At 40.3% G+C, this 12,643-nt stretch overlaps 1 protein-coding gene across 1 annotated transcript in view; it reads right to left on the minus strand.

Annotated features, from left to right (window-relative positions):
- The window catches only part of myom3 (myomesin 3), a 235,039-nt gene that overhangs the window by 38,819 nt on the left and 183,577 nt on the right, over positions 1 to 12,643 (minus strand). Inside the window, exons 24-25 of the mRNA XM_061958714.2 lie at positions 8,108 to 8,152; positions 7,885 to 8,021 (exon numbers count right to left, since the gene is read on the minus strand). Coding sequence (XP_061814698.2) covers positions 7,885 to 8,021; positions 8,108 to 8,152 — 182 coding nt within the window. The remainder of the gene's footprint in view (positions 1 to 7,884; positions 8,022 to 8,107; positions 8,153 to 12,643) is intronic.

Consider the following 12,643-nt stretch of genomic DNA (forward strand, 5'->3'; position numbering starts at 1 on the left):
CACTGTGACCTGTCTGAATGACTATCGCTCTGTTGCACTCACCCCAATAGTGATGAAGTCATGTCACACATCAAGAAGACCATCCCAGACACACTGGACCCTCTAAAGTTTGCCTACCGGCAGAACCGGTTCACTGAGGATGCAGTCAACACCGTCATCCACACCACCCTCACCCACTTAGAGGGCAAGGACACCTATGCCAGGCTATTATTCATCGACTACAGCTCTGCCTTCAACACGGTCATCCCACACAAACTCACTGCTAAACTCCTCACTGTTGGTCTGACACCGGCTCTCTGTGACTGGGTCCTGAACTTTCTCACAAACCGGCCCCAGTCAGTCAGACATCAGGCACAAAGGTTCTAAGCACAGGGACCCCCCAAGGCTGCGTGCTGAGCCCCCTATTGTACACCCTCTTCACACACGACTGTGTGGCCTCCCAGAACAACACCAGTATCATCAAGTTTGCAGATGATACTACGGTCGTGGGACTGATCACCGGGGGAGCTGAGGCAGCGTACAGAAGGGAGGTAGCGGAACTGGTGGCCTGGTGTCAGGATAATAAACTCTCCTCGAGCACAGACAAGACCAAGGAGATGATTATTGACCCACGGAGAAGGAGTACCCACTACACACCTCTGTACATAGGGGGGACAGGGTGAAAACCTTTAAATTCCTCAGGACCCACATCAGCGAGGACCTCACCTGGGATCACAACACCCAACAAACAATTAAGAAAACCCAGCAGTGACTGTACTTCCTAAGAAGGCTGAGAAAATTTGGCATGCCACCCAAAATTCTCAGCAACTTCCTTAGAAGTACGGTTGAGAGTGTCCTTACCAGCTCAATCACGGTCTGGTATGGAAACTGCACTGCTAAGGACAGGAAGGCACTCCAGCGAGTGATTAAAACTGCTCAGTACATATCAGGAGCAGCCTTCCCCTCACTACAGGACATGTACTCTACCAGGGCCACCAGGAGAGCACACAACATCATAAAGGACAGTACACAGTCTCTTCAGCCTCCTACGATCAGGCAGACGATACAGGAGCCTGAAATCCAGGACTATGAGACTGACTAACAGTTTCTACCCACAGGTAATGTTGTGTCGTTCGCGAACGATTCGTTCGAATGAACGAATCTTTTGAGTGAACCGAATCACTTCATGAACTGATTCGTTCCTTTCTCAGTTCAGTTGAGCTCCGCCGCGACCATGCCGGTATGAGTGGAACTGGCGCATTCTCATACTCATCATGGGGGCGGGGGGAGGGACTGAGCGAACGATACGTTCACCGCGGATTAACGACATGAATCACTCAGTGAACGACAAAATCAGGACTCGCGAACCTACTGACACAGAGAACTGACTGTGTCGCGGAGGAGGACGTCACATTGAGGCTCTCGTTCAGTCACTGTGTGCGTCGTTCATTGGGTGCCGAGGGCTTGTGTCGTTCGCGAACTGACACACACCGAGATCTGCCGCTGGGGAAGCTGTTACTGACTGACTCGTGATTCGCCGACCTGCACACAGAACTGCTGCTGCAGAAGTGATTCAGGTTCACGTACTGAACTGTGCTGACTGTGTCACTCACTGCCTGGTGTACTGCATGCACAGAGCTGTGTAGGGACTCGCGTTCACCCTATTTGCTGCTTCTCCCGCGAATGTCTGCACTGTACTGTACCATACCTGCCAACTTTTGAAATCAGAAAAAACTAGTAGCCAGGGTCCAGGGGCCGCAGGCCCCGGTAGGTCCAGGACAAAGTCCTGGTGGGGGGTTCAGGGTCGCCCCCACAACGCAAAATGATTGATTGCATTCAGACAGGTTAAAATGTTGCTAAAAGCATCACTTTTCTATCAGTCACAGTGACTTTTCAAAACAAAAATATTACAGCAAAAATCATATGGGTTGATTGACATGTTTATTCTGTAAGCTAACTTCAATAGTTTGAAATTATTTCGACAGTTAATGCCAGTTATCCTGTCAACCTTTCACAAGACTTCAATTTGTTAATTGAAAATATAAACACTTTTTACAGTAAACAAATGGTAAAACAGTACTAAACAATTCCATTAAAAAACAAATTGGTGTCATTATTAACTTTCTGTCCAAGCTTGTATAATCTACTGCCTTGTTCAATTGTACAAAATATTCTGTGCCTAAAATTCACATTTCTATCACAATTATCATACTGTAAACATGGTAAGCTAACTTCATTAAAATTAATAGTCCTGTCAATAGCATGGAATTACAATTCAAATGTAGTTTTTTTGTAAGCCTTTCAAAAGAATTCAAAACATGAAAAATTAATGAAAATTAATTGAAGCCATCAGACACTTGAAAAGTGGCACATCACATCTCTAATGTAATCATTTGAACTTTTCAACAGAAATAGCACTGCAAAAATATTAAGGACATACTTCTGTATTTTGGTAGTTATGCTGTCAACATTTAACAAGATTTCTTTAACTTGGACTTGAAAGCATAAATAGTATAAACACTTTTAACAGTATAACAGTACTAAACAATTCCAATAGATAACATTGGTGTCATTACCTTTTTGTGGCTAAAATCCAAATTTACGTTGAAAGTTTTCCACTTGTATCGCTAGCAACGGCATTAGACTTGTGTTTTTTTGTCCCAACGTGGTCTTTTACATCGCTAATTCCTCCGTGTCCGATCGAAAAATCTTGTCTGCACAAGGTGCAATTCGCGTACCGTAGTTTTTACCCTTTTTGGAACGGATAATTATTCCCGGATAGGCTTTTGAATATTCTTCACGGAATGACTGCAGTTTTCTTTTCGGTTTAAGACTCGTTTGCGATTTTTCTCCGGCTGATTCCATGATCGTTCGCTCGTTTGGAAACAATGGCAACTGGTGCCTCGTGCTTGGCAGCGGTGCTATAAATAGCCTCGCGCATGGCATTCGGAATGGCTCGATAGGAAGTTACGGGAAGCAGTATCGATTGTCATTGTTGTTACGCGATTTCGTGAATAAAACTTTCAAAATTTTTTTTTTTTTTAATGAATGAAAAACCGTATTTTTTATCACTGCAACCGTAACCCGGAATAGGTTGATGAAAACTGTACTAATTACGGGAAAACCGGAGTAGTATTGGCAGGTATGCTGTACTACGCACGCCCCCCCCCCCCTATTATTTTGGGGGGGGGTTCGGTGAACAAATTTTTTGAACGACTCAATTTAAGGAACTGATTCTAGTGATTCAGTACAGTCAAAAGAACTGCCGATCCCATCACTACCCACAGGCCATCAGGCTTGTGAATGCTAACTTGTGAATGCTAGCTACCCCCCCCCCCTTTTTACTTGTATCTTTTGAACAAAAGACAGCTACCATGACCACCCCCGAACTGTGAACCATCACTGTAGACACTTTTCACCTTTGATCACTGAAGACACTTTGAAACTGCTGCTGTGACCCAAGGTCACCTCCATAGTTGTTAAGTTAAAGTTAAAGTACCAATGATTGTCACACACACACAAGGTGTGGGGAAATTATACTCTGCATTTGACCCATCACCCTTGATCACTCCCCTGGGCGGTGAGGTGAGCAGTGAGCAGCAGCGGTGGCCGCGCCCGGGAATCATTTTTGGTGATTTAACCCCCAATTCCAACCCTTGATGCTGAGTGCCAAGCAGGGAGGTAATGGCTCCCATTTTTAAAGTCTTTGGTATGACTCGGCCGGGGTTTGAACTCACGACCTACCCATCTCAGGGCGTATACTGTTGACTGTGAATCATCCATCCATCCATCCATCCATTTTCTACCGCTTATTCCCTTTTAGAGTCGCGGGGGGCGCTGGAGCCTATCTCAGCTACAATCGGGCGGAAGGCGGGGTACACCCTGGACAAGTCGCCACCTCATCGCAGGGCCAACACAGATAGACAGACAACATTCACACTCACCTTCACACACTAGGGCCCATTTAGTGTTGCCAATCAACCTATCCCCAGGTGCATGTCTTTGGAAGTGGGAGGAAGCCGGAGTACCCGGAGGGAACCCACGCAGTCACGGGGAGAACATGCAAACTCCACACAGAAAGATCCCGAGCCTGGGATTGAACCCCAGACTACTCAGCAACTTCGTATTGTGAGGCAGACGCACTAACCCCTCTGCCACCGTGCTGCCCGACTGTGAATCAGAATGTGCAATAATTATGTTACTCACTGTGCCTTGTATATAGCTTATACTTGTTTTTATACCTTATTTTAAACTGCTAAACTGTACATTTTTTATTTTAGCTAAGTACCGTGTGACTTGTTGAAGGGTGGACTAGCAAAGTAAGATTTTCATTGTACGGCAAACTGTGAGTTTAACTGTGCATGATGACAATAAACAATCTTGAATCTTGAATGACCTCTGGTTTGAAAGCAAGTCGTCCATCAATTTGTTAGTAAATCATACTTGCCAACCCTCCCGGATTTTCCGGGAGACTCCCGAAATTCAGCGCTTCTCCCGAAAACCTCCCGGGACAAATTTTCTCCCGAAAAACTCCCGAAATTCAGGCGGACCTGAGTGACGTGTTGACAACACACAACAACAGTGTCTACCGTAAAGCAGTTCGTCTGCCGTAAACAGCAATGTTGTGACACTTTTAAACAGGACAATACTGCCATCTACTGTACATGCATATGTGACCCACCCATAATGTGTCACATTTTTGTGTTGATTTATTTATTTTATTTTGTGGTTTGAATTCGTTTTTTGGAGCTGTCATTACACATTTATCAGTATTCACATTGGTCAGTAGGGGGCAGTAGGGCGTTTCTTCCCAATTGAATGCTATCACCTGCAGACCGGAAGTGTCTTGTCATTCTGATGAGCGCGACCAGTCTGTGAAGAATTTAAACATCCTGTGTGATTTTTCCTCCTGTATAACAGGTTAGTTTTGGTGAATCAACTCACTGAATAATATCCATGTGATCTTTATAAGTTTAAGTACACATTCTGATGGTGGAGCCTAACTCTAAAGTGTTTGTGAGTTGTAGTTTGTAAATGAACACTGAAATTCAAGTATTTATTTTATTTATATATATATATATATACATATATATATAGAGATAGCTAGAATTCACTGAAAGTCAAGTATTTCTTATATATATATATATATATATATATATCTTAACCACGCCCCCGCCCCCACCCCCCACCCCCCACCTCCCGAAATCGGAGGTCTCAAGGTTGGCAAGTATGTAGTAAATAAATATTTAGTATTCACTATAATCTTCCAGCGTGCCAGTGGATGCGGTCCTAACTGCGATGTGGCCCTCAATGAAACCAGGTTTGACATCCTTGATCTAGACCACAAGGAAGCGTGTTAAATGTAGTTTAGAATAATATAACATTTTATGTCTTCCTCAATAAACCCCTCAGTGACTACCAAACATGTTTTTTTCTCAGTTTGGCCTAGAAGGAGGTCATTCTCAGACGTCCCTGCACTGGAATGCTTTCATTTGATCCAATAATAGAGTGGGGATGCAATAAAAGAGATCATTTCAAGACACATTCTTGTTTTTACGTTAGACCGCTGGAAGTAAGACGTCATTTCTTTGCTGCGTCCCGAAGGATAATTTCCTCCCGCAGACATCAGTCGCTCGCAGGACGTGACACCGTGTTGACTCCAGACGACTCAAAGGCGAACAAATTGTCAATTTGTTTCACCTTCGCCGACTGTTTGCTTCCACACGTGGGCGGGCAGAGAGACTGGCACACCTGCTCCTCGTTATCAGCAACCACAATATCCTGAGTGCTAATTCATGTTCTTGTCAGGACTTATTAACACCAACACACCCCTTTGCACTGACACTTATTACAAACCCCGTTTCCATATGAGTTGGGAAATTGTGTTAGATGTAAATATAAACGGAATACAATGATTTGCAAATCCTTTTCAACCCATATTCAGTTGAATGCACTACGAAGACAAGATATTTGATGTTCAAACTCATAAACTTTTTTTTTTTTTTTCAAATAATAATTAACTTAGAATTTCATGGCTGCAACACGTGCCAAAGTAGTTGGGAAAGGGCATGTTCACCACTGTGTTACATCACCTTTTCTTTTTAACAACACTCAATAAACGATTGGGAACTGAGGAAACTAATTGTTGAAGCTTTGAAAGTGGAATTCTTTCCCATTCTTGTTTTATGTAGAGCTTCAGTCGTTCAACAGTCCGGGGTCTCTGCTGTCGTATTTTACGCTTCATAATGCGCCACACATTTTCAATGGGAGACAGGTCTGGACTGCAGGCAGGCCAGGAAAGTACCCGTACTCTTTTTTTTACGAAGCCACGCTGTTGTAACACGTGCTGAATGTGGCTTGGCATTGTCTACGTTCCCATCCTCACCTATGGTCATGAGCTTTGGGTTATGACCGAAAGGACAAGATCACGGGTACAAGCGGCCGAAATGAGTTTCCTCCGCCGGGTGGCGGGGCTCTCCCTTGGAGATAGGGTGAGAAGCTATGTCATCCGGGGGGAGCTCAAAGTAAAGCCGCTGCTCCTCCACATGGAGAGGAGCCAGATGAGGTGGTTCGGGCATCTGGTCAGGATGCCACCCGAACGCCTCCCTCGGGAGGTGTTTAGGGCACGTCCGACCGGTAGGAGGCCGCGGGGAAGACCCAGGACACGTTGGGAAGACTATGTCTCCCGGCTGGCCTGGGAACGCCTCGGGGTCCCACAGGAAGAGCTGGACGAAGTGGCTGGGGAGAGGGAAGTCTGGGCTTCCCTGCTTAAGCTGCTGCCCCCGCGACCCGACCTCGGATAAGCGGACTGAAAGTCAAGTATTTCTTATATATATATATATATATATATATATATATATATATATATATATATATATATATATATATATATATATATATATATATATATATATATGAAATACTTGACTTGGTGAATTCTAGCTGTAAATATACTCCTCCCCTCTTAACCACGCCCCCCCGGAACCCCCCCCCCCCCCCCATCTCCTGAAATCGGAGGTCTCAAGGTTGGCAAGTATGGCTATGTATCCATATTGGTTCTCTTCGAGTATTCTATTTTTGTTTGTGAAACTCTCTAATCTGTTATTGAACAGTTTTTTTTGGGGCCGCACTTTGTATATCCCTGGTATAATTGTTAGTTTTTGACAAGAAATATGGCAAAACGTGGGCAATAAAATGTCTCCAAGTAGGGATGTCCGATAATGGCTTTTTGCCGATATCCGATATTGTCTAACTCTTTAATTACCGATACCGATATCAACCGATACCGATATCAACCGATATATACAGTCGTGGAATCAACACATTATTATGCCTAATTTGGACAACCAGGTATGGTGAAGATAAGGTCCTTTTAAAAAAAAAAAAAGAAATAAAATAAGATAAATAAATCAAAAACATTTTCTTGAATAAAAAAGAAAGTAAAACAATATAAAAACAGTTACATAGAAACTAGTAATGAATGAAAATGAGTAAAATGAAGTGTTAAAGGTTAGTACTATTAGTGGAGCAGCAGCACGCACAATCATGTGTGCTTACGGACTGTATCCCTTGCAGACTGTATTGATATATATTGATATATAATGTAGGAACCACAATATTAATAACAGAAAGAAACAACCCTTTTGTGTGAATGAGTGTGAATGGGGAGGGAGGTTTTTTGGGTTGGTGCACTAATTGTAAGTGTATCTTGTGTTTTTTATGTTGATTTAATAAAAAAATTAAAAAACAACAAAAAAAAAACCCGATACCGATAATAAAAAAACCGATACCGATAATTTCCGATATTACATTGTAACGCATTTATCGGCCGATAGTATCGTTAGGCCGATATTATCGGACATCTCTATCTCCAAGCATCAATAGGGCACGGAGAAGGTTTCTTACCGGAGTGCTGGAGATCTCTTTGTCGTTGAAAATTAGACGCAGCTCAGCGGAATCGCTCAGACTCTCCGTCTGAAGCCAAAGACGCACTTCCCCCTTTTCCAAAACGTCCACATTCCAGCCCGACTTCAGTGCGATTACTGCCAAGGGGGAGAAGAAACCTTCAGTATTTAATTGTAAATGATCACTCAATCAATACTGGATGTAAATAGTACGACATCCATACGTGGGTTTCTGACTTGGTGGCTGAGTTCCTTGAGGCGTTCAAGGTCTGCAAGAAAAGTAGGACGACATTTCAATGTTTATCATTCATTGATCACATTCTGAGAAGCACGGAGGGAAGAGAATAACCACTGAAATAGTGACTGAGAGCATGCTACTTTATGGGTTGAGGGACCTTGTGGGAGGCTGATTATGACAGAAATTGGCGATGAATACCTTTCCTTATATACCTTTTGGACCCCGACTTAAACAAGTTGAAAACTTATTGGGGTGTTACCATTTAGTGGTCAATTGTACGGAATATGTACTGTACTGTGCAATCTACTAATAAAAGTCTCAATCAATCAATCAATTTCCAAGTTGACCACAAACCCCTCTGGCTAATACTGGATTCATTTTTACACTGCAAAAAGTGAAATCTAAGTAAGATTAAATATTTCAAATAAGGGTGATATTTGCTTATCTGTCTGATAAGATAATTCTTCTCACTCAGCAGATTTTATGTTAGAGTGTTTTACTTGTTTTAAGTGTTTTGGTCCTAAATGATCTCAGTAAGATATTACAGCTTGTTGCTGAGATTTGATGACCTATATTGAGTAAAACATGCTTGAAACTAGAATATCAAGTGTTGCAAAGCTGTGTCATCAACACTCACAAGTATAAAACTACTTTTTTAAAGTCATCATTTCTTATTTCAAGCATGAAAAAAGAAAAAATCATGACTTTGACACAATTGTGTCTCATAATTCAAACAGATGACAGCCAAATGGACTTTGCTGTTTTATTTTCAATGAAACAATAGAAAATAGGTACTCATATAGTAGTACAGTTGGCACAGTACAGTAACCTGACAGTTAATATTTAAACATTTGACATTTCTAACAATTTTGAACAGAAATAGTTCATGCACATTCAGATAAATTCTTCACAATTACAATTAAAAATATTTTGGCCGGGGGCCAGGCTGTATATATGCGCACTAATTGACTAAAAGAGCACACACTTGGCGTGATGATGTCATGTTATCCATGGAAAAATGCATTTTTAGACAATATGATTTGCCTGAGCGGCTAGGAGACCCCGAGAGTAACAAGCGCTTGCCTTGTTGCCTTTCCATTAAGAACAATAAATTAGTTTTTAGTATAAGTTTGCTGCTTTCAAGAAATGTAATGCCGAGCGCATATCATTATGTCAAGATAATGGCACTAGCATTTACTTCATATAAGAATATTTTTCAACTTATTGAGCAAAAAGGTCTAATTTTTTTTTTTCTACCAAGAAAAGTGCACTTGTTATTAGTGAGAATATACTTATTTTAAGCTATTTTTGGGTTCTTTGAGGTTAGCTAATTTGACTTGTTTTGGAAAGTCTTGACAAGCCACATTTTCTTGTTCTATTGGCAGATAATTTTGCTTAATTCAAATAAAATACCCCTCATTTTTGTATTTTTTTCCCTTGTTTTTGAACACTGACTTTTTGCAGTGCATACACAGCCGCTTGCCTAAGTTCATAATAATCACCTCCATTGCGGGAAATAAACAACGTTATTAACATCGTAAGTGTCATTACCAAGTGCATACCTGCCAACTTTTGAAATCAGAAAAACCTAGTAGCCAGGGTCCAGGGGCCGCAGGCCCCGGTAGGTCCAGGACAAAGTCCTGGTGGGGGGTTCAGGCTTCGCCCCCCGACGCAAAATGATTATTAGCATTCAGACAGGTTAAAATGTTGCTAAAACCATCACTTTTCTATCAGTCACAGTGACTTTTCAAAACAAAAATATTACAGCAAAAATCATATGGGTTGATTGACATGTTTATTCTGTAAGCTAACTTCAATAGTTTGAAATTATTTTGACAGTTAATGCCAGTTATCCTGTCAACCTTTCACAAGACTTCAATTTGTTAATTGAAAGTATAAACACTTTTTACAGTAAACAAATGGTAAAACAGTATTAAACAATTCAACTAAAAAAAAAATTGGTGTCATTATTAACTTTCTGTCCAAGATTGTATAATCTACTGCCTTGTTCAATTGTAAAAAATATTCTGTGCCTAAAATTCACATTTCTATCACAATTATCATACTGTAAACATGGTAAGCTAACTTCATTAAAATTAATAGTCCTGTCAATAGCATGGAATTACAATTCAAATGTAGTTTTTTTGTAAGCCTTTCAAAAGAATTCAAAATATGAAAAATTAATGAAAATTAATTTAAGCCATCAGACACTTGAAAAGTGGCACATCACATCTCTAATGTAATCATTTGAACTTTTCAACAGAAATAGCACTGCAAAAATATTAAGGACATACTTCTGTATTTTGGTAGTTATGCTGTCAACATTTAACAAGATTTCTTCAACTTGGACTTGAAAGCATAAATAGTATAAACACTTTTAACAGTATAACAGTACTAAACAATTCCAATCGATAACATTGGTGTCATTACCTTTTTGTGGCTAAAATCCCAAAAACGTTGAAAGTTTTCCACTTGTATCGCTAGCAACGGCATTAGACTTGTGTTTTTTTGTCCCAACGTGGTCTTTTACATCGCTAATTCCTCCGTGTCCGATCGAAAAATCTTGTCTGCACAAGGTGCAATTCGCGTAGTTTTTACCCTTTTTGGAACGGATAATTATTCCCGGATAGGCTTTTGAATATTCTTCACGGAATGACTGCAATTTTCTTTTCGGTTTAAGACTCGTTTGCGATTTTTCTCCGGCTGATTCCATGATCGTTCGCTCGTTTGGAAACAATGGCCTCGTGCTTGGCAGCGGTGCTATAAATAGCCTCGCGCATGGCATTCGGAATGGCTCGATAGGAAGTTACGGGAAGCAGTGTCGATTGGCATTGTTGTTACGCGATTTCGTGAATAAAACTTAATTTTTTTTTTTTTTTTTTAATTAATGAAAAACCGTATTTTTTATCACTGCAACCGTAACCCGGAATAGGTTGATGAAAACCGTACTAATTACGGGAAAACCGGAGTAGTTGGCAGGTATGCAAGTGTCATCATCACTGGAGAATGAGGTTATACATGTTACACACTGATATCAGGCAAGCTAATAGCTAAGCTACCTCAAAAAAAACAGAGAAATTAAGTGCTAAGTACACTTCAAGAAGTGCAGACGGAGAGTAAACAGCTTTGAACAAGAAATTAACAAATAGATGAATAAGAAAGGATAATATAGCAGTCATTGTTGTACACAACAAGTAATAGGAGGGTGGTGTCGATACAAAGGGGTAGTATCAGTATATGATTGATACTATAAGTAGGTTGATCGGTTTTTTTCCCTCAAATAAGGTTTTTTTTTTAAAAATGTTTGATGAGAAGAGACTAAGGAAGTAGTTTAAATATTGTGTTAATATTGTTAAACTGTCAATAGCACTGACAAAAAATAAATGGAAACATTTACAGTTAATACATGTGATCAGTCAGGGGCGTCACTAGCTTTTAAGGACAGGGGGGGCTTTGCCCCCAGGAGATGCACAGGATGCGAGCGAACGTAGCGCACGAGCACAAAACTTCACAAACGGCTAACAAAGACTTAGAAATTATTCATTGTTATTATTATCATCTTTAAAAAATGCACGGGACGAAATGAAATGCTCCCCGGGACGATGGCTTTTAACCATTTTTTTTCTTTTTCTTTTTATGTATTTATTAATTTTACATTCTATATTAAATGTCTTGGTTTTTCCTCCCTCTGAAAATCCTATGAAATGTTTAACAAGCATCCTATAATAATAAAACAGCTATTAATGTAACAATACAATAAAACAAATATATTTAATGATGTTTTTTTAATTATTTTAACAATAGGCTAATGTATATTACTTTATATAGATTCTACAAGAAACACAAAACTTAAAGAATAAATGATTTACAATTGCACACACAAGGTTTTGTGCAGCTTCACTCATTGTAAAGGAAGATAATGTGCTTCGTACACCTGCAGGACCGCAAGCAAGGTCGCAGAGAAAATGCGGGCTGGAATTTGAGTGATGTGGGCATTTGGAATGGATTGGATACCGACGCACTAAAGGGGCTCTCTACCTTACGCTACGAAGTGAGGGGAAACTGAGTGAATAATAACAGGTTATATGATTATTTATTTAAACTCATATTTGGGCCACTTTATAATGAATATGTCGGCATTTATTTGTAAAAAAACAACAAAAAAACACCAAATTATTTAGGGGGGCTTAAGAATATTTTAGGGGGGCTTGAGCCCCCCTAAAATAGGCCTAACAACGCCAATGTGATCAGTATTTGTATTGGTATCAGCCGATCTCACTCATGGACAGAGGTGGGTAGAGTAGCCAGAAATTGTACTCAAGTAAGAGTACTGTTACTTTAGAGATTTATTACTCAAGTACAAGTAAGGAGTAGTCACCCAAATATTTACTTGAGTAAAAGTAAAAAGTATGTTGTGAAAAAACTACTCAAGTACTGAGTAACTGATGAGTAACATACACACACATATCATATATATATGTATATACATATATACATATATATATACATATACATATACATA

The sequence above is a fragment of the Nerophis lumbriciformis genome, linkage group LG04 (genome assembly GCF_033978685.3).
Source record: "Nerophis lumbriciformis linkage group LG04, RoL_Nlum_v2.1, whole genome shotgun sequence".
Lineage (NCBI taxonomy): Eukaryota > Metazoa > Chordata > Actinopteri > Syngnathiformes > Syngnathidae > Nerophis > Nerophis lumbriciformis.